Genomic DNA, 22843 nt, shown 5'->3' with positions numbered 1-22843 from the left:
TAATTTAGGGGAGCGACAAAGAATAAATGATTTTAAGGGGAATGAACACGTTTTCAAAATTAGAATTATGAATGAGAATTAACTTTTTCGTATCAAATTAGTATTCTGTTTAATTTCATTTTAGTTTCGTCAATGCCCTAGATTAAAGGCCCGTTTAACTTAAAAAGTTTTTTGAATTTTTTTCTATTTCCTAGTTTTAGTATATTATCTGTATCATTCGTATATTTTTCTACAATATAATTTTTTTTTTTTTTTTTATCTGTATTATAGTGACTTTTAACTCATTTGGCTGGTTCGTCACTTCTACTTCCATTTTTGGAAGAATGTCGGGAGTGAGAATTGAACTCGTGACCTTTAGCGTGAGAGGCATGGATATTACCACTACGCCAGATCGCCTCCACTCTACAATATAAACATTTCACAATTTTTAAAAATTTTCGATTTTTGCCAATTTTTTCGGAATGTTTTCATGATGTACTGTATTCTATTAGTCAAATCATTTCACCATATTGTGCCGGCGAACTTTCTGAATTTATGTTGTTTATGATGTAGTTTGTTCTCCAAGTCAAGTTCATTCATTTGATACACTAATATGAAATCAGCCATTTTATAGCGGCGGCCAAATTGGGTTTTTCAAAATAATAGAATGCGCAGTATTATAATGACAGCAGAGATAAAGGTTTAATGACGTTTAAAAAATTAATTGGCTACTGGTCAAGCCCCTTTTTTTGATATCCATTTTGATGGGGGTTTGAGAAAATATGTACTCCGCCATTTTGTGGTGGCGTCTATAACTGTGCTCTAATAGTCAAGCCCTTTTATTTGAAACCCATATTGATGTGGTTTTGGAGCAAAAAATTTATATATATATCGCCATTTTGTTGTGGTGGCCATTTTTGATTTGTATTCCTAATGAATTACTGTGTTCTACTAGTCAAGACCTTTCATTTTATATATTGATTCGGTTTTGAGAAAATGTTTAATCCGCCCTTTTTTGGTGGCGGCCATTTTGGATTTGCATTTTTCATAAATAACTGTGTTCTACTGATGGTGGAAACAGCGCTTCGATGAACACCGGAATGACGTACAGGCAGAGGACCAAGATAACGATGGAAGCGATTACGTTGATGCAGTAAATAATGGAGATGTACCACCCCCAACGAAAGGTGAAGTTAAGAGTGCCATCAAACAGCTTAAGAACAATAAACCAACTGGAAAAGATGGTATCGGAGCAGAACTTCTCAAGATGGACTCGGAAAAGTTGGTTAATTGTCTGCATCAACTGATTGTCAGAATTTGGGAAACAGAAAAGCTACCGGAGGAGTGGAAAGATGGGGTTATTTGCCCTATCCTCAAGAAAGGCAACAAACTAGACTGTGAAAACTTTCTTACAATCACCGTCCTGAATGCTGCATACAAAGTGCTTTCCCAAATCATCTTCCATTGTATATGTCCACTGACAAACAGATTGGTGGGAGGTTATCAGGCCGGCTTCTTCGAAGGTCGGCCTTCTACTAATCAGATCTTCACCTTGCGGCAGATTCTTCAGAATAGCCGTGAGAACAAAGTCCCAACGCACCATCTATTCATCGACTTCAAAGCCGCATATGATTCAATAATACGAAAAGAGTTATGGAGAATCATTGACGAAAACTACTTCCCCAGGAAGTTGGACTGAGAATTAATGCGTCTCAAATCAAATACATGCTGGTTTCCGGATCCGAACACGACAGGACCCGATTAGATAGTAGTGTAGTGATCGACGGCGATTAGTTCGGAGAAGACCAATTTGTCTACCTTGGCTCAATGGTAACGTCTGACAATGATACCAGCCGCAAGATTCAGAGACGTATTATCAATGGGAGTCGTAACTACTATGGTCTCCACAAACACTTGAGATCAAACAGACTTAGCAATCGTGCGAAATGTTCCCTGTACAAAACCCTCATAAGACCGGTTCTCCTCTTCGAGCACGAAACGTAAACAATACTCGAAAAGGATTTACGAGCACTCGGAGTCTCTGAACGATGTGTGCAGAGAATCATCTTCGTGTGTCAAGGAGGACGGTGTATGGAGGCGAAGAATGAACAACGAGCTCACGCAACTCACCGGCGAACCCAGTATCCAGAAAGTGATCAAAGTTGGAAGCTCCAACAAGGTGCCGTGAACCACACAATCTACCTGAATTCGCAACCTGTGGCGTCACCTTCCTCCTCCAGAAAGACAGCAACACATTGAACCCATCATAGAACAGACCGATAAAATGCCTACCAAACCTGTACAGAATACTAAGCAGCATCATAACCGCCAAAGTTTTTGCTCTTTGCGAACAACATCACATCATCGCAGAGGAGCAGCATGCAGGAGCAATATACATGACTGCAAATACCAGGCCATCATCGATGCACCTATAGTCGGACAAGCGGTATACAATCAGCGGAAATATGGCCTCCATCGACTATTATGAATCCATGCCCCACTCGTTTCTCGTCCGATATTTTGATCTCGTCGCCGTTAGGTTCCTGCAGCATACGATGAGGCAGTGGAGTACATCTCTGCACTTTAGTGATGGAGAAAATGTGTTGCAGTCTAGAACGCTGCAGATAAAGAGGGGAATGTTCCAAGAAGACTCTTTGAACCCATTTGGGTTTTGTCTGGCACTGAGCCTTCTCAGTAGGATGCTCAAGAAAAACGTTTGTGACTATAAGATAAGATATGGCGACAGCGCCCACGAAAAAAGTGACCCATGCCTTAAACATGGACGATCTTAAGGTTTACACGGATTCATGTCAGCGTCTAGGTGTAGCTGTCCGGTTGTCGAAGACATAAGCGGGGACATCTGCATGTATTCGGCCTTGACAAGTGTCGCTGTGTGCTTCTGTTGAAAGAACAGCTCAAAAAATCCGGAGATTACGAGGTGTACGACGACGAGTTAGTAAGGCACATGGTTCGTGGCGAATTTCATAAATATCTCGAATTCCGACAGCTGACGGGGATACGCCACTCCGACATCAAGACGGAGCTGAGAGACAAGTACTGAATCGAGTGAACTGTGTCCTGAAGACTTTCCTCAACACGGGGTGTACAAGCACTGATTGCCGCGAATCTAATCATTCACTAGCGGCACCTTCTTTCTATGAATTTTCTCCACTTGAAACTTTCATAACTTCCAACTATTTTCTTTCGATTTTTAATAAAAATTTATTTCTCAGTACTTTCCGTTTGTAATTCGTTAATCCAACGTAGTTCGTTTTGATTTGTCAACTATTTTGTTCTCTCTTGTGTTTCTATTTACATTTGTACATAAATTTCATTTCAGATTTCAGGTGAATATTGAACACGGGGAGCAATGCACACGCGATCAACTCTTTCGCGGTATCCTGCTGAACTTCAGTTTTGGAGTAGTCAAGGGGGCGAAACTTACCCAGAAGATCTTGAGAGGAGGATGAGGGAAGCATTCAAAAAGACCGGAGTGCATCATCCTCAATCGGCACTGGAGAGAGTATCACTACCACACAAAGAAGGAGGACTGGGAATCGTCCACATTTCCGCACTGTGTGTTGCCCAGGTACGACCACTACGCGAAGCACTCGAACGCGCTATACCAGGTTGTCTGCGCCACTGACAGAGGATACTGCGCTCTGCACTTGACACGAGCGCAGTACCAGCTCAACTGTAATCTGCAGAAAGTGGAGGAGAAAATTGCAACTTGGAAGCAGAAATCAATGTATGGTGCCCACCCCCTCAACTGGACCGACCACACGTCGACAAGGTCGCATCTAATCTGTGGCTAACGCGTGGTGAACTATTTTTAGTTGTAAAAGCCGATATGATATCCATCTAGGACAGGATAACGTCAACAAGAAACTGCAGGCGCTACGTTTGGCATCAATCCGTTGATGACATTAACCGGATGTGCCATTAACCAGGTGAAAACATTGAGCACATTATGGGTTTTGACCAACGCAGCCAACGCCGAGCGCCACAACAACGTGACCCTCATTATTCATCGACAACTGGCGCTCCAATGTGATGTATTTGGAAGACAACGTACCAAACGTACCAAATCACATGTCCTGGAAAATAACCGTTTGCAACTGTCCTGGAAATTGACAAAACATCTGTTCTGAAAAATGACCGCTGTACTGGGATCGCACTGTTCTGATCGACCTCTCGGATCCACCACAACCGTCCAGTTATTATGGAGTACCAGCGACCGACACGCCACGATCATCGATGTCGTTATTCCACTGAACCAAAATCTGGAGGAGAACGACGGTCGCAAAATTTGCAAGTACCGACCAATGCATAGTAGTACCGATAAACAATTGGACGAACATAAGCTTTTCGACCCATTTTTCTGGTTTTAGAGCTATACTTTCTTAGGCAAAGTTACTCATTGCAGTTATACCCTCATTTTTGTGTCAATAGAAATTAGGGTGGGCCAAAAATCAAAGAAATAAGGGTATAAAAATATCTTACAGCAGCATTTTGAAGGACAAATATTGTTGTTTATTTTGTGAAAATATTGGAGACATACTATTTTTTCACATTTTTTCAACATTCTAAAGCCTTTTATAGGCGAAAGCTACCGTCGTATATCAGAAGATAGCTGAGTGCTTCAACAAGACTTACTGCGATACGGCTTGAGAACTACGACAGCACGGAAGCTTGTGTAGATGCGCTGGTGCCTACAAGCCATAAGCTGGCGGAAATCAATATTTCAGTGGCTGACGGGTGGGTCATTTCGCTACTGTTGATGGGATTGCCCAAGTACTACGCACCGATGGTGATGGGCTTAGAAGCATCGGGACGGACATTGAAGGCGGATGTCGTGAAGGCCAAAACCAGGACGTAAAACTAGGGGTAGTAGTGACGAAAGAACTTACTACAGTGGAGGAGGGCACCAGCAACGACGCCGCGGAGGCGGGAGTTCCAAAAAGGAAAATAAACATGCAGCAATACGTAGGGGCGCTATTGTTATTAAATGCAGTTTGACAGATCATTTTTTTCTATATGGCGATCAAATTAAAGCAAAGCATTAATTTACCAATCTCTACCAAACTGGCTTACATGAAATGACTTAAAATCACATGTTTTACACTAGCTTGAGTGTAAACATCGAAAGGAAGAATAACTACTGAGATACAACCGTTCAAATTTCCAGTTGTACCACTTTCGCCTAAGTCAGGTATCAGAAAGTTCAAAAAAATGTGAAAAAATGTGCAACTTCAAATGAAGTTTATGCAAGTTCAAAAAATAGTATTTCTCCAATTTTTTCACATAATAAACAACAATGTTAGTCCTTCAAATTGCTCCTATAAGATATTTTTTATGCTTGCCCCTACCGGAGATATCAACGTTCAAAAAGGGCAAATTTTTTAAACTGAAACGATGGTTACTCTCCAATGGTAAAAGATATCGGCGTTGTTTCAAAAGATAGCGGCGATGTTGGACTAAAAAGCACGAGCATGCAGATACGTGCATTCCGCAGGGCATTCAGAAGCCCGGGGGTAGGTTCGCCTAGTCAAGAAGTGAGGTAAATCTGCAAAAAACTCATCCAACAGGCAATGTAAACCCGGTAGACCACCGCGTACGAAATGTACATCGGGTTGACCAGAGAGAAGACAATCGCAGTTTCGACCTCTGTTAAATAGTTATTGATTATGATTATCGCCTTTTTTAGTACTCACCAATTCCTAACATATCTAGAAACACCACCAGAATAAAAGGAATCAGTCCGACGAATGTCAGAATATTGGGAAGGATCGATTGGGCTGAATCCGTGCGATCGAAGAAGTAGGAGAAGCAAGTGGAACAGAGAATACCCGCGGGAGAGTACAGGAACACCAGCAAACCGAGCGTAACGAGTGCGGGTGGCTGAAATGTAGAATGATAGATTATTCACCCCTTTTGGATATGAGAGAGATTCACATTCGAACATACCTGTCTAAAAGATGGAATGTCGAACAGAAACACCAGGCCGAGCAGTGCGGCACATATCAGCAGCATCAGCCCGGACAGAACGATGAAGTAAGCGGATAAATACAGCGCCGAAGAGAGACCATTCACGCGTAGCTGGTTCTTCGCTTTCATCTCACGATCGTACACCATATCGACAGCTAGTGATACCGGAATCAGCACGAATATCATTCCCACAAACAGTGCCGACGAGAAGGTTCCGATGTTGAATTCCTGTGGCTGAGCGGTTTGCTGAAAGGGGTGCGATCGTAGCTCGATGTTGAGCAGCGATTCGGCTCCAGCTCCCGCAACGGAAGGACTCATCGACGACATCGAATCGAACGACTCGTCGGCTTGCATCTCGTCGACATAATCGGCGGATCCGTACTGTTTATTGCCACCTCCTCCACCACCACGTTGATGCCGCTGATGGGATGGCTGCTGATTATTACTATTGCTGCTGCTGCTGCTGCTACCCGTCGAACCCAGTTCTACAAACATTCGCAACATGGTGTTGCTAATTAAATTTAAGATTATTGGTAGACTATGTTGTGTGGTATCATTATACAAAGTGGTTATTGACACGTTTGACCATGATATCGCGTTGATATTGAATGCGGCCATATGTGGCGCGATGTCCAACAGCACCGAGAAGTTACCATTATACTCCTCGGTAACATTTGACGATTGCTTCAGTTCGGCTAGGAAACGATGATACAGATATGATGATTCTTTGGACATTTGTTGGGCACTGTGTTGATGCTGATGATGTTTTTGGTGCAGTAAAACCGGTGATGGGGATGATAACTGCTGCTGCTGCTGCTGATGGTGGTGATAAAGTGAGTGTTGCGAAAACAGTCTATTGGTATTATCATGTACTGCTATTTTAGTAATATTGCTGCCATACGTTGTGTTGTCTAGAAGTATTGAACGCATCACTGGCGAAATTACCTGTATGGAATTCAAGTATAGACCTAACGCGGTAAACGCTAGCGGTAATATGATTAACAGATACAGGCGCTGAATGTCCCGAAAGAGTATTGTAATTCTAAGTTTCAGTAACGCTATAATGGTGTTAAAGCAAGACGGGTTCAACTCGATGTCGTCCAGATCCATCCAGTTGGTCTTGTTTTGACTGTTTAGCTTCACAACCGACGACGAGTTATGCGTAGGATCCTCGTAAATGCTTTTATTGCTCTTGCTGACTCCGTTGCGGGGTCTGCCGTGTGGCTTCTTCTTCTGAATCTTCACGGTAATGGGCGATGCAGTTACGGAATTCTTTTCACTCTGAACAGCATCCCCATCATTCGTCAAACCGTTAATCGGTATGATGGTGTCAAAATCCAACCCATTGTCCGGCAGCGAAGCCTTATTCTCAACATTCTGCTCATCCAACAGATTTTTAGTATCGTTCTTCAACGACTGATAGCTGTTGCTTCGCTCTTGCAGCGATAAACTTCTCGGCAAAGTCCTATTCTTCATCACCTTACGACTCAAGCTGTCCACGGTGTAGCTCACATCCTCGTTATCTTCCTCTTCTTCTGTGCCCGTCTTTTGCTCTTCCTCTCGCTGCGTCTCCAGATGTAGGAACACCTCCTCCAACGTCGTCATTGACACACCGTACGAGCATATCCCCAGCTTCAGTTGCTTGCCTCGGATCTCCTTCTCAATATCGTCAAAAAGCGAAACAAACGAATTAACAGCATCGTGTGGCAAAATATAACTGAGCTCCCGACCATGTCGTCTCGCCTTCTCTGCCTTCGGCACGTGCTCATTGACGAGCTTCGTAATTGAATCCTCGCAAGCGATCGTGTCCAGCACCAGCGTCAGATGGTACCCAATTCCAAACTTATTCTTCAGAAACAACGACGATCCGCAACACCGCAAACGTCCCCTCGAAACAACCGCCTTCCTTTCGGCCAAAATATCCGCCTCATCCATAAAATGCGTCGTCAACAGTATAACTTTCCCATGTTTTCGATTCTGCAGAATCGACCACATGTGACGCCTCGAGTACGGATCAACACCCGCCGTCGGTTCGTCCAAAATGATAATCTTCGGATCCCCTATAATCGCAATACCCACCGAAAGCTTCCGCTTCTGCCCTCCACTCAAATACTTCACTCTGCTCTCCGCCGAATCGAACAGATCTATGTCCCGCAGCGTTTTCTTCACCTCACTGTCCACCATATTGCGCGGAATGCCGCGAACCGCAGCGAAGAAATACAAATGCTCCTTGGGAGTCAACGTTTCGAACAAAATATCATGCTGGGGACAGACTCCCGTCATCCGGCGGATCATCGTCATATCATTCGGATCGCGAATATCATACCCAAAGATATAAACCGTCCCGGACGTGGGCGAAGTAAGCCCCGTCAAAATGTTGAACAGGGTGCTCTTTCCGGCACCATTGTGGCCAAGAATCGCCGTTATCTGCCCCTCGTAGATGGTAAGATTGATGCCATTCACGGCGTTCACAGCCGGCTTACGGCACGAGTGGAACGTTTTGTACAGATCCACTATCCGGATAGCTTCCTTGCCGCGCATCTCACGCGACACCGGCTCCACATCGCGCGTTTGTTCATCCAAATTGTTGAACGAATTGGCCGATTCGCCATTCAGCAGCGGCACCTTTGGCACTTTCTTCTTGCACCAGTAGTGTCGATTCAGACAGAAGCAAGGACGCTGCTTGGTGCCATGATCCGACGGGATGACACAGTCGAAGTAGAACGCAAGCGCTGCGTACAGTATGATGTCCACCACCAGCATGAGAATCGAGCCACCGATGGGTATGCCCGGTCCAGTCCAGAGGTTGTTCAGTGTGACACCCTGCCCGGATATGTCCAGCACGAGAATCTTGTCCATTGCCAGCGCGAAACCCGTCGGCGAAATCAACGAAACGGTCCAGAGCGCGGCGGAGGTGTGCGTGTCATCGATGAACACCTGCAGGAAGTACAGCAGCGACATGATGTTGACAGCAAAGTTTCCCAGAATGCCAGCAGTCTGTGTTCGCGGGAGAAAAAAAGAAAAAGATTTCAAATATGAGAAGGTACTGACATATTACATAATATGATCTATATAAATGTGCTCCCGTGGCCGAGTGGTTAGCGTTCCACATTATCAAGCCGGGGGTTCGGGTTCGATTCCCGTTCTGGCCGGGGGATTTTACGTCAAAGAAATTTCTTCCGACTTGCACTGTGGTCACGCGTATTCTAGAGCTTGCCACTCCAGAATACATTCAAGGCGTGTTTATCCGGCATAGAAATCTCAGCTCAGGCAAAAGTTCCACTGGGAACGTTAGTGCCATCCAAGAAGAAGAATCTATATAAATAAAATAGAAGGTCAAATGTGTTGGTTAGCGGAAAACCCGAAGAAAAGAGGGTCCAATTTGAGCCGTCTTTTTTTTTTGCTGTATTTGTAAAATCGGAAAAATTTCGGAAACTCTGTAGGAAGGTCGTAAAAATCGGAGAATTGAATTCCCATATGTTCTTCAATTACATCATGATAAGCGATGTTAATCCATTCGATGTGTGTGCTCATGAAATTGATCTCTTGTTGGTAAGCGGTAAAGCCGAGGAAGGGATGGCCCGATTCGAACCGTCTTTATTTTGTTGAATTCGTCACTTTCCGTAGATCAATTTTATGATGACAAAAAATTCTGAAATTTTTGAAAAGCTTTGAGAGAAAGTTTGAAAAAAATCCAATTGAATTTTGGATTTGCGGAACTAAGCTTCGTGTTCCGTTGGCGTGATGTGAAAATGGCAATAGATTCTCAGTTCGACTAACGCGCTTTGGAAATAAAAATTATGAATGAAAATTTACTTTACTGCATCGAACATAGAGGGGGTTGGAGTGTCTCACTACCGTAAAAACATATATTGCACCCTGAAACCTCCACATGCCAAATTTGGTTTTATTAGCTTGAATAATTCTCGAGTAATGCAGAAAGGGGGGGGGGGGGGTCTCAATCTGTCACGAAAACCTTCCCCGGCCCCAAAAACCCCTACATACCAATTTTCATGTCGATCGGTTCAGTAGTTTCCGAGTCCATGAGAATCAGACAGACAGAAAGACAGACAGACATCACTCCATTTTTGTATATATAGATAATGCTTCTTGAAACTGGTTCTAAATAAAAGTCGATTGTTCAACCCTTCCAGCCAATCAAACCATTTGTCATGACAATTGTCATGCGTAAATGCGAAAACAGAATAGAAACATACGGTATGAGGCATGATGTCGACGCCAACCTCTCTCAGTTTCTATTCTGTTTTCGCATTTTCGCATGACAATTGTCATGACAAATGGTTTGCTTGCTTCCAGCCGATCGGAAGAGTAGTATACACAGATGGAACGAAATATGAAATCCGCATTTTTCCAAGATTTGTAAAGGTTCTTGAACGCATTAGATTATGTGCATACCGAATATTGTGCTGATGATTTGTGGATGCTAGGATAAGGTTACAATGTATACTCTGATTTTTAATCACGTCGTATACAAACAAGCAAGACTACAACTTACACAGGTCACCTAAAGAGAGAACTCTGTACGACGCGCTCGTATACAGTTGGAGAGAGGAATACAACTGCGGCAAACTAAAGGCTGATTTAGACGATGCCAGTCAGCGCTCTAGTTGAAGTATCCAGTGAATAGAGAACAGACACTCTGTTCCAGTTAGAGGCCAATTACTTGTTCGATACTGGTACAAATAACTTGAACAGAGTGTCTGTTCTCTGTTCACTGGATACTTCAACTAGAGCGCTGACTGGCATCGTCTAAATCAGCCTTAAGAATAATTTTTAAGCATCTATTTTTCAATACCTATAATTTTTTTAGCCTTGGCTTTACAGGCATGACCCCAAACGATTATTAGATACTGCAATGAGAATCAATACAACCATGATAAAAAGTCAATAGGATATTCAGAATCATAAGTTTACTAACCCGATACAGAAAGATGCGACCTTCCTGATCTTCAAGATCAATATGATTTCCCCTCGAAAGCATTAAATCCCATATCAATCCTAAGTATTTGAAGCTGGGTACTTTTTCAATTACTACAGGCCCAAGTGATAGGCTGTCATACGAAGGAACACCATTTTTTTCTCGGCGAATGGAACACTATGTATTTGATCATTGATAGATTTAGTGAAATCAAATTTGTATCAAAATATCTCATGAGTACCTGCAAATCATCATTGATGCATGAAATAATGGAAGATAAACTATGGTTTGGGTAGAATAGTGCTGTATCTTCCGCAAATAACTGTGGTATTCCTTTTAGTGGCAAACTTGTGGTGATTTCAATATAAATTATAACAGTATGTACGAGAGTCGTGAGTTGAGACGAGTGGCAGATGTGTGCGGTTTGAAACAGTACGTTGTACAAGACACCCGAGTAACACAACTAAGTAGCACAAAGATTGATTTAGTTTTTTCTAATCATGAAAACTGCGTGGCAAACGTTTTACATGATTATAGAATTTCAGATCATAAGACTATTTGTGTTAAACCAGGTAGCAATTTTGTTCCAGACACTCAAAATGAGCATGTTTCGGTTAAATCATGGGTTCGTTATAATCAGGCGAGTCTTTGCAATTTATTAAGACAAAGTTTGTCTATTTCCTCTACTGTCGGAGGCGATATTCATGGTGAAGCGAGAACATTTGATGAAATCTTAGAAAAAAGTGTATCGCAACTAATAGATATCAAAATCGTTACAACACATCCAGTAAACAGCTGGTATTCCAACCATCTGGCTAATCTAAAGTGTCGCCGTGATAGATTGTGGCATAGGCAAGATAGAACAACGCGAAACTGGAATAATTATGTTGCTGCTAGAAATCTATATTCGAGGGCGCTGAGAGAGGCAAAAAATACAATGTTTCAAGAAGAATTGGAAATAAATAAATATGACGGAAGAAAATTATGGAAAACAATTAAAAAACTACTGAATTCCAAGACGACGAAACCGAATATAATGAACTTTGATGACATAGAAATAACAGACGAACAAGAAATTGCAAATCGATTGAATGAGTATTTTGTTGATAGCGTGATTGAAATACATGAAAGCATTCCTCCATGTCAAACAGTGTTGGTGTCGAATGTGTGTCAGTTGTCAGCGTTAGTGTCAGTGTCAGTTGAAGACGATCCGCATTTGAGGAATTTCTCATTGGTTACAAATGATGAACTCAACGAATTAATAAAGAATTTGAAACGTACATCAGGAATTGGAAATGTGTCAACCCAAGTGTTTAGAGACGCGTCGTTAGTTATGAATGGTATGTTGTTGAAAATCGTAAATGAAAGTCTTCGATGCGGTGTAGTCCCAAAACCGTGGAAAGAATCGATAGTAATACCTATCCCGAAAGTGACAAACACTACTGATGCAAAGCTACACAGACCCATAAATATGTTGAGACTGCAAGAAAAAATTTTAGAGCTGTGTGTGAAGAAGCAGTTGCTGGAATTCATCAACAGAAAAGGCATTTTGATTCCAGAACAATCAGGCTTCCGAAAGAATCATTCTACTGCGACTGCGATAAACTTAATATTACGCAAATGGAAGTCTAATATAGAGAATGGAAAATACACGGTAGCTGTGTTCTTGGATTTCAAAAGAGCTTTTGAAACTGTTGATAGACAGAAGCTTCTTCAAGTATTACAGAACATAGGAATTGTTGGTGTGGTTTTGCATTGGTTTACAAGCTATTTGAATAATAGAAGTCAAAGAACTAGATTTGGAAATACTACATCGGATCGAAGACTAAATGATTTAGGTGTTCCACAAGGTAGTGTGTTAGGTCCTTTGTTGTTTATTGTCTATATTAATGGCATGAAATATCATACAGCAAGAGGTGTATTGAAATTGTTTGCCGATGACTCTACAATTTATTGGGTGAATGATGACTTGTCTACAGCAATAGCGGAGGCAAACGAAGACTTGAAAATAATTACGGAGTATTTGAAAATGAAGAGACTTTGTCTGAATCTTTCCAAGACGTACTGGATGATAATCGGAAGTCGGAAGAAAGACGGACATCCACCTATGTTCATGGATGGTGTAATGATTGAACGAGTAAAAATTGTTAAATATCTAGGTGTGCAAGTCGACGAGAAGCTAACGCTCATTGAACATGTTGACTACGTTATAAAAAAGGTGGCTGTTAAATATGGTGTGCTTTGTCGGATAAACAGGTATCTAACATTCGAATCTAAGGTGACGTATGTACGGTCTGTTATAATGCCACATTTTGATTATTGTGCTACAGTATTGCTACATGCTTCAGATACGCAACTACAAAGACTGCAACGTTTACAAAATAAGATAATGAGAGTGGTTCTTAGATGTAGTAGGTACACACCAAGTGTTTCGATGTTGGATATGCTTCAATGGTTGTCCGTACGACAAAGGACTGTCCGAAATTGCCTGATTTTTATTCATAAAATGAAACTCGGATTACTACCTGATTATTTGATGGAAGATGTCGAATATGGAAGAGACGTGCACTCTCATAACACTAGGAGAGCAGCTGACTTTAGATTACCATATCTTACAAAAACAACGACACAACGATCACTTTTCTATCATGGACTACAAATTTACAACACATTACCTCAAGACGCTAAAGAAATGACAAATATCGCACAATTCAAAAGGACAACAATTGACTTCGTTAAAAAAATTTATTGACCACTGACATGAATGTCAGCGAATGAGAACAAAATGATAATTATATAATGACTACAGAATGTACATTTCATAATTGACTAGATGTGATGGACTTAGAGTGATGGCCATACGCGGGAGTAGACGCAACGAGAAATATAGTACCAGAAAAAATCCGACGACATCAAGTAATATAACATTGAAAAACTAATTATCTACGAGATAATCAGTCCCTCCCACTCCAAAAGAAGCGTATGGGGTGGAGGTAGGACCCAAAAAAATGAAAGGGCCTTTGGGACCATCACAGATAAAAACTCCCTTTATCATGAATGTAGAGAAAGAACAAGACGGGGCCAATATTGCTACCTTGAGGAACTTCAATATTCATAGATCGGATGCAGGGTTGCCACATTTAAATCTGTAAAATTTTCTGAAAAAATCTGTACATCTGTATTTTTAGCCAAAAAATCTGTATCGGGAAGTTAAAGGAAAAAAATGAAAATAAAAGTTTATTTTCACTTTGAACTTATTTTTCTTATTTATGGGTTGTTAAAGTCGTGTCAATACAACAAAATAAATCATAGGAAAGTTTTTTGCCTCTAAATTGTATGATGTTTTTACATGGTTTTGTTGTACTTTGCCTTCAAATTTTTCTTCAACTTCGTCTTCGACGCTCCTCCTTGAGCCGACACATGGTTCCTCGCTCTCAAAATGAAGTCCATAATTGTGTGAACCAACCGATTTCCGGACTTTGTTTTGTTGGCACTGTAAAGCAAAAATATTCGCTCAACACTTGCTGATGAATGTCAACAAATGTCTTTTTTTTTCAGATAATTTATTTGTAAGGCATAAGCTTGGGGGAGCCGCAAAAAATCTCTTGCAAGCGACCTTAGCAATTGATACAAAAATTTCCCATCACGCCTTTTGATATCCAACAGCTGGGACCAAGTTATATACGAGTCACTCAATTGTTGCCCCATGGAATTATTATTTATATTCGACTTGAGTAGCCTAAATTCGTAACCCAAGCCTTTTCTATTACCTGTTTCAACGAATTGAGGAAATTGTAGCATCAAATCATTAAGGTTTGGTAGTTTGACGAAATTTTGAGGGTTTGTCAAGGCTGCAACTATGTTTCACCAGTTCAATAAAGAAGTCACGACAAATCAATTTAAAAATCAACTTCCTAGGTGCATCCAATCCTTTCTCAGCTTCTTCTGCATCGATACCAAAGCAAATAATCTCAGGCTTCTTCAGAAAGTCTTCAAAATCTTTCACATCAAGGTCAGCATCAACGAATCGTTGCACGTAGCTCTCCAAGCATGTGCACCCGTGGCCGAGTGGTTAGCGTCTCACATTATCATGCCGGGTGTTCGGGTTCGATTCCCGTTCTGGCCGGAGGATTTTTCGTCAAAGAAATTTTCTTCGACTTGCACTGTGGTCACGCGTATTCTAGAGCTTGCCCCTCGGAATACATTCAAGGCGTGTTATTTGGCTTAAGAAATCTCAACTAAGTATTAATGAATGACGCTAGTTAATGCATATGTTGAGACGGCAAAAGTTCCACAGGGAACGTTAACGCCATTCAAGAAGAAGCTCTCCAAGCATAAGTTACCCAACATGATTAATAATAACAGTCTTCTCTCATTATAAAGCTTGCAAAATTGAGAACTTTCTGATTGATAGGAGTGATTGACATTATTGATGAGCGGAAGAACGAAGTTAGGAACAGTATAATCGGTTCAGTCATAGGGTCGTTTAAACGAGTCAATATACGATTGGCAAATTGATTATGGTCATACATAACTTGGAACGAAAAAAAAATTCTATAAGCTCTTCAGATCGCTCAAGATTTCGCTTAATAACTGCCTCCAACAAAAGCCATTCCGTTGCGTTGCGTTCAACTTTTTTATAAATCAAGGTATCTATGTGTGCACTGTAACAAATTTAATATTTAAAATTGAATTTCAAAAAAATCTGTAAATTCTGTATTTTAGCTGAAAATCTGTAATTCTGTATATACAGATTCTGTATCTGAAACTTGGCAAAAAATCTGTAAAATACAGAATATTCTGTAACCCTGATCGGATGGTGCTTTTTCATCCTCGAACACAAAACATTCTTTTAACGAATGATTAAATTGAATAGAACAAACTTGCGCTCGAGTTAAACTTGTATCGATTTTGGATACACATTCTTCCAGAGACTAAACCATCGGAATCTCCTCTTCGTATTCCAATTGAAAAAGGATGGGAAATTTCAAGGATGAGATAGTACGACTACCGTCATCCAATAAAATCCTTCATTACAGACATAACAGAACCACCATTCCACGCGGCGAGTGACGTGATATAGCAAAGTTTCTCGCTTCATTATGGAAGCTACATTACTATTCAACTTATGTTTCATACCCGAATCGATAACATATGAGGACACGACTTTGAATCTCACTTAATGACAAACTATAGTCACGCCATAATAGAGGCGAATGAACTGCAAAGTTTAATGCCTCTTCAAAACAGAGAATCGAATCGAATCACGCCATTCGCCTACGGGAATGTAGTGACTTGAGCCATCTCACCTCACTCGCCGCGCGGAATACAGGAGATTAATACAATTATCAATAATCCTTACCCTTGAGTTATCGAAGAACGGTGTAATCATGAATCCAATCAGAATAACCGAGAAGCTGTACAGCAAAATCAGAATGAACACCGGCAGATAGTTGGTGTGCTGGAAAACGCCTAACGAGAACAGCAAAATCACCGACACGAACGTCAGGAACGTTACAAACACGGCATAGATAATAAACCAACCGCACCTACGAAATTGAAAGCGAGAGATTAATATAGGTCAGAACAACAATTATACACAACGAAACGGACGGACTTACCAAAACACGGAATCACGCAAGCCCATTATTTTCAGACCTTCCTTGATGTGGTTCTCCTTCTCGCCGACTATCAGTATCAGCAGATATGTGATAAACTGGGACAGTGCCATCACCATGTAGATAGGTATCACTAATCTAAACGCAACCATCCAATTACCCGTATAGGCTTCTTTAGGAAACATCTCTAACGTTATATGAGGTATCTGTATGTCATCGTTTTGGGTTACAATCTGTGTGATGGAGGATGGAATGAAGGGATAATTTCAATAGCTTCGCAAAACCCATTGCATTCAAACGCACCTTGATCTTGGTGTAATCCAACAGTGTCTGCAGTGCAATAAACCCCGAGTAGTAGTACTGATTGACCGGACAGGAATCGCCGGTTTCGATTGGTATAACGGCTGACCAGTAACTGTCTGATTGTCTGCAAGTGACCAACGACGAGTACAGCTCTGTGGTCGAGGGGGTGACGAAAAACGACGGATTGGTGCGTATTTCGTACCGCAGCTGACCGTACATCGGGTCTTCGCAGTGAAAAATCAACGCCAGCGGCATCCGGTCCGGATCGCGCCAATATGCCGCCAGTAACTCTTCCTGCGTCTCGTACACGATCCATTTGATCGGATGGATACCCGCACTATGGTGCCGATTGGTCATCCATAGTTCGTTGACTTCGCTCAGAAATTGCTGTAGCGTGGGAAAGGTCAGAAAAGGAAAAGAAGCGAGGTGAATAAATGAGATGAGATAGTGCTCCTGGCGGGGGATTTACCAAAGTGGTAGATGAATTTGGCTGCGGCAAAACCGCGATGGTGTGGGCTTTGTGGTGCTGAAAATGTTCGAATAGCGACGCCGCTCCGCGTGGTTCCGTAATGGCAGGAAAGTTGGGATTGGGAATCAATATTTTCAGCACTATCAACGTGCCAAGTGTGTACAGTGGCAGAAAAACTTCGGCAATCGTTTTTCTCGAGTCGCGTATTTTAAGCTTAAAGTTGCGAACCAAAGTGGCACCCAACTGTTGGCAAAAAGAGCTATTGTTCAGCAGTTCCTTCCCCATAATGCTGGTGTATTTTCCGGCGGCAATTTATTCCTATAGCTAGACGTAAAAAAGAGCGTACATATGGGCTTAACCCACAAGCTTATGATTATGTTTGGGCTACGTATTCAAATCGCCGGTTGTTGCGTATGTATCTGAAAAAATGTGTACACATTAGAATTGAATCAAAACAAAAGGGAAAAATGCCGCATCACAAATACCACCACAATCGGCAACCACCGGTCTCGGAATCAAAACAAACCCACGTGCGCTTGTTTACAATTTTTACGCGTTCTGCCATAATTTCCACTTACACATGCATCCGTGGTTGCTATAATATTTTCCTCACGCACACAGTTCTGTGCTATAATTTTCACACCCTAACACAGTCGAAGGGATGGAAAAAATTATCGATTTTTCGCTAAATGTCAAATCATTCCGGATATTCCATCGAAAATACAAAATATTTCGATTGGCTCTGGGGAAAACCCCAAAGATGCTCATCCTCACTCTCCTGGCAGTGGTTTCCAGCACAACTCAATCCCGGAGGTTGCCTATTGCGATGGTTTTCAAACAACGTCATAGCACATCACTCGAACCCTACCCTCTTTGTGTGACCAGCAGAGGTTTAGGTGAATTTTCGCCAATTTGTCCCGAAATCACAGCACTCGATCTCGTTTCACTAGCTCAGCAGTGTCCACTGGCCATGATTCGCGTTCGTGCACTAGCTTTCGATGGAAAATCCGACGTTCGATCAGCGAAAAAAAGGTCAACCCGTCACGGACACCTTTCGCAGGACAACATTTTCGCTAGCAAAACTGTTTGACACACTTCGCCGCTCCACCCCTCGCAACTGAGAGCAGCATACTGTGGCCGACGAGCAGCGGCGTTTCCATTCAGAAAAGAAAGGACCGACATACGCATGCCATAAAGCACAGCCAGCTTTCCACACGCGCCCCCTCCCAGATCAGTCCCTGTGGAAATTGCGGCGTAGCGTCCGTTGTCAAGACGATTCCTTCGAGCGCGGACGCTGTCAAAGTGCGTTGGCAGCGATGCTTTGCCATACGCCAACATTACTGTGGCAGTACTAATTTTCCCAAACCCCGGATTAGAGGGTTGAAGGTTCGAGTGTTGGATAAATGTTTCCGTCTTGTATTCGAAAACAAGCTTTTTGAATGCGCTTATGAGTGTAAGGATTTTCTCTATATATTATGTGTAAACAACGCGGTAGTGGAGTGCTTTTTATGTATTTATTCCTCGTTAAAACCGATTAAGTGATAATGTCTTGGATATCGCTGTGTGAAGGTTCAGAGAGAGAGGGAAAAAAGAATGAATCAAAACGAGGAAATTACAGTCTAGGACTTTTTCTAGGAGGTTTCGGGGTAACCACGTACCACTTGACAGGATAATTTGCAATGACTTTTTTTATAAATGGATATGACCCAACTTAGATTCGAACTATACCAGACTAGATGGCTTCAGCTTATCAGCGCTGTTCTTTGTCGATTGTATCTTAGTCGCTTCCGGTTGATATATTTTCGTAACTTTTCCCCTTCAACTCAATCAGTGCGGTGTGGATACGGAAGTGGAGCCGTGATTCCAATGAGTACCCACTATAATTTTTCCTGAAATTAATGAAAAATATTTGATATGAATATATGACTTTTTTTTAAATTGAACTGATTAGATTTGTAATGACTGCGGTTGAGAGAACAAGTCAGGGTATCGATTATTAGAGACTGTTAAATATTTCCGACACTTTCGCTTCAAGCCTCTCATAAGAGTCATACCCGGTATCTTTTCCTATTTTATTTTAAATTTCTTGTCATGTCCTTCTGTTTTGACGTAGGATTACGTCTTACACTAAGGGTGCCAAATCAGAAAACAGGTTACGTTTTTATGACATAAAGTTAACGTTAATAACTATTTTTGCTGCGAACGGATTTGAACGATATGCATACCAATCTAATCGGAAATTTTTTAAGATTTGTTCGATATGCTACACATTACAGTCCCATATTCTGTATATGGTTTATATTGATGAAAATTGGGAGCATTCCCATTCCCCCATACATTTGTTCTGTCCATTTGTGTGCTTTCTCGAACAGAGCTGTCAATAACGGACAACTTATTCAGCCGCTGGAATATAAACAACGAAGGGGGATAGCGAAAAGGGAATAATTGCAAAGTAAACTCCACCCTTACATAGTGAGTAAGCTGTCGCTAGCGTATAAGTATTGCATCTCCTTTGAGAAAAATTCTCAGAATCTTTCTGTGCCTGAAACAACAAAGGTCGCTTATTCTGCTCGTTTTGTGTTTTATGTTTCCCCTCGAGCTGTCAACGCTAGCGAATATTTCACTTGGAGTGCATCTGGCATTGCAATTAACACAACCATCCAAGCCATGGCAAAGACGGCTTTGTGTGTCTTGCTTGTTTTCCTTGCGCGAAACTTAGAACTTTTTCATTTCCTGTACATGTGAATAGCACACCTTCCATACTTTTACCCATTACTGCCCAGGTGTACAAGAACTTGATCCCAATAGCATGAAACTTTCTAGTCCATTTAGGTTTGTCCCGAAACGGGGGGTGAGGGTGGGGCGGGTGGCTACGCAATATATTGGTTTGGAGTTCTTTGGAAGTTGAGATATTTGACGTATGAAATTTCATACGCTGAGCCGATACAGTATCAAAAATGAAAATCATTTGAATATCGAACAAAACGGTTTTATTTCATAAAATTCAACTTCAACAACCATTTTTATGGTTTATTAGCACTTTCGTGTACTGCCGTTCTACGCATAATTGTCTCACGGTTCATAGGGATTGCATAGAACATAGTACAGTTATGCATAGAACGGTAGTGTATCGGATTTAGTATCACTGAGTATGATACCGGAAAAGCACTGCGAAGGGTGCAAATCCACATCACACTTCAAGCAAATATACGTCGTACATCGGTTAGAATACGCACACCTTCGTTGGGTATCAGTTGGATTCGTATTGATGAAATGGTTTATTCCGTCAAATCTAACTTCCGATGACTTCGAGTGTTTAGGGTTGATCTGCATGAACTCGATCCTTGCTGGATTTATGTCACTCATCCGAATTTAAGGTCATTTTTTCCCAGTGTCTGGCTTTCCGCTACTAGCTGCTGCCCGAGGGGCATTCTTGTGCTTGGCCTTGTTCAATGTTGCTCTCGATATTCACTTGTTTGCCAAAACCGAAAAGGCCGTCCTCCGAGTTACTATCTCCAGCATCCACATAGCTGTCTCCACCCCTTGGAGGCACGATGACAAAGTCAATATCATTTGTTGACACAAGATTTTCGAAAGCGTCTTCGTCCAAATCAATCAGATAATTGTACAGCTCCTCCGGATTATCGGATGCTAATATATCCTATTAAGAAAAAAATATACCGTAGTTGCACAGCGTATGAAATTTCATACGCTCAAAAGTAAACATAGATTTTTTTGCGGTTTCATAATTTTCTTCGGATTTTTTGCTAGATATCATTTTTTACACTCGTCTAGTAGTGTTGTGTCACAAATTTGAGCAATTTAGAATTCTTTAAGAGGAAAAATTTTGATAAATTTATGTTTACTTTTGCGACTCCATTAAACTCGAATTTTGCAAGCTTCAATACACAACAAAACAACAAAAATGACAGATAAAATGACACTGACACAAAAAACACTCTTAAATTGTCATGTGGTATCATTTAAAATGCGCTTAACACTTCAGTTTCATCAAAAACAGTTTTTTGAAAAAGGGCATTTTTGCGTATTGCGTAACTCAGTGCAATGCATGCATTGATATAAAGAAAAATGATCAATTAGTGTATTGTTTCTCGCAAAGGCATGAAAGAATCGTGGCTTCTCGAAATGATTCTACAAAACCACGCAACCCTTTAAAGCTTCTCAGGGTCTCGGAACTTTTTATTAAATAATTTATTTATGAAATTTCGACGTATTCGCAAATAATATCCGAAATGATAAACCAACAAATTTCAAAAAAAAAAGTTTGCGTAGTCCTACGTCCTAAGTCTCGGATACAACCCCTCAAATTGCAATCAAATGCAGCCATTCCATGCCAAACCGATATAGTGGTTCTCAGATTTTCATGAAGAGTGTAATTTTTTTTATCCCACTTTTCCGAAAAATTGCCTCTTTTTCAACTCATAACTTTTGAACCACTGAATGGATTCAGATGATCGACATATCAATTAAGCTAGCCTTTTATTGAAAATGTTGAACCTACAAAATGTTTTTTTTTTCTCGTAATTATTGATTGTTGATTGATTGATTATTGATTGATTGTTTTATGGCTTTAGACTAGAGGGCGCTATATTTTTTTATATTTTTTTTCTGGAAAGCTGACGTAACACGTAACAATCTCGATATCATCGATGCTATTTTTTCGTTTTTGAGATATGATTTTTCAAAGTTCACCGGTGATCCAAAAAATCATTTTTCCCCTTTTATCCATATTTTATTTATTTTTTTTTGCAAAAATTCATAACATTTAAACTATTGAACCGATTTAGATGGTCGACATATCGAATTGAAGAATTAAAAAAAGTTTTTTTTGTGAAAAAGTGGTAAAATTTTATTTTTCGGACTACTTTTAGAATCCGAGAAAAATTTTAATTTTTCTGTTTCGATGCTCAAAAAATGGCGAAATACGTTTTTGGAGTCAGTTTTGTGGATTTCCCATGATGATAGTTCTTTCTGTGATGTGAATTTCATTTCGCTCGCCATAGCTGCATATTTTGATGCGAATTTCAACATTTTCTTCTTGAAAACAATCATTCACTTCGAGGTTATCTTTTCGGGTGTAAAACTCCTATCCTTGTATTTGTTGGGAGTAAGCCTTGACTTGTCAACCTTTATCAACCATCACGTAGCAGCTGTACTTGTTCAACACCTTTGGGATTTCAGATGAAGTGAGCCTCGACCCTTTCTTCCGTCTTTCTACATGCTGCTCTTGGTTTTTTTCTCTGCTTCGCGCTTATGATTCAATGTGAGTCGACCCTTGAGCCTACCAAGGTTGAGATGGGTGCATCACAGATTCACAGTACTCTTACCAGGTATTTATTCCCAATAATAATAATAATGGAATAATTTTGAATTCGTCTTTCGAATCTCGTGTTCGTGATCCTAATTGTCTTGAAACAAATTAAGAACGTTAACTGGAAAAGCCTCAAGCGAAAATCATGCCTATACCCATCCGAACGCTGCTAGTCATAGCATATATTGGAGGAATACAACACATTACCCTCATGA

The 22843-nt window shown here is 41.0% G+C and overlaps 2 protein-coding genes across 4 annotated transcripts in view; both read right to left on the bottom strand.

The window, feature by feature from the left end:
- Positions 1–18437, bottom strand: part of LOC129765433 (cholesterol transporter ABCA5-like) — a 31938-nt gene extending 13501 nt beyond the window's left edge. For both annotated transcript variants that reach the window (XR_008741433.1, XM_055765756.1), the window contains exons 1-7: positions 18165–18437; positions 17297–17715; positions 16828–17214; positions 16528–16757; positions 16269–16455; positions 5947–8964; positions 5694–5880 (exon numbers count right to left, since the gene is read on the bottom strand). Coding sequence is in view for 1 of the 2 variants with exons in the window: in XM_055765756.1 (XP_055621731.1) it covers positions 5694–5880; positions 5947–8964; positions 16269–16455; positions 16528–16757; positions 16828–17214; positions 17297–17581 (4294 nt within the window). In the remaining variant the exon portion in view is untranslated. The remainder of the gene's footprint in view (positions 1–5693; positions 5881–5946; positions 8965–16268; positions 16456–16527; positions 16758–16827; positions 17215–17296; positions 17716–18164) is intronic.
- A 360-nt stretch (positions 18438–18797) lies between these two features.
- The window catches only part of LOC129768122 (tetratricopeptide repeat protein 39B-like), a 49130-nt gene continuing 45084 nt past the window's right edge, over positions 18798–22843 (bottom strand). For both annotated transcript variants that reach the window (XM_055769556.1, XM_055769555.1), the window contains exon 9: positions 18798–19185. In XM_055769556.1, coding sequence (XP_055625531.1) covers positions 19074–19185 — 112 coding nt within the window. In that variant the 3' untranslated portion in view covers positions 18798–19073. The remainder of the gene's footprint in view (positions 19186–22843) is intronic.

Source organism: Toxorhynchites rutilus, chromosome 2 (genome assembly GCF_029784135.1).
Source record: "Toxorhynchites rutilus septentrionalis strain SRP chromosome 2, ASM2978413v1, whole genome shotgun sequence".
Classification (NCBI taxonomy): domain Eukaryota; kingdom Metazoa; phylum Arthropoda; class Insecta; order Diptera; family Culicidae; genus Toxorhynchites; species Toxorhynchites rutilus.
Note: the sequence above shows the minus strand (reverse complement) of the source record. Positions and strands in the feature narration are given on the sequence as shown.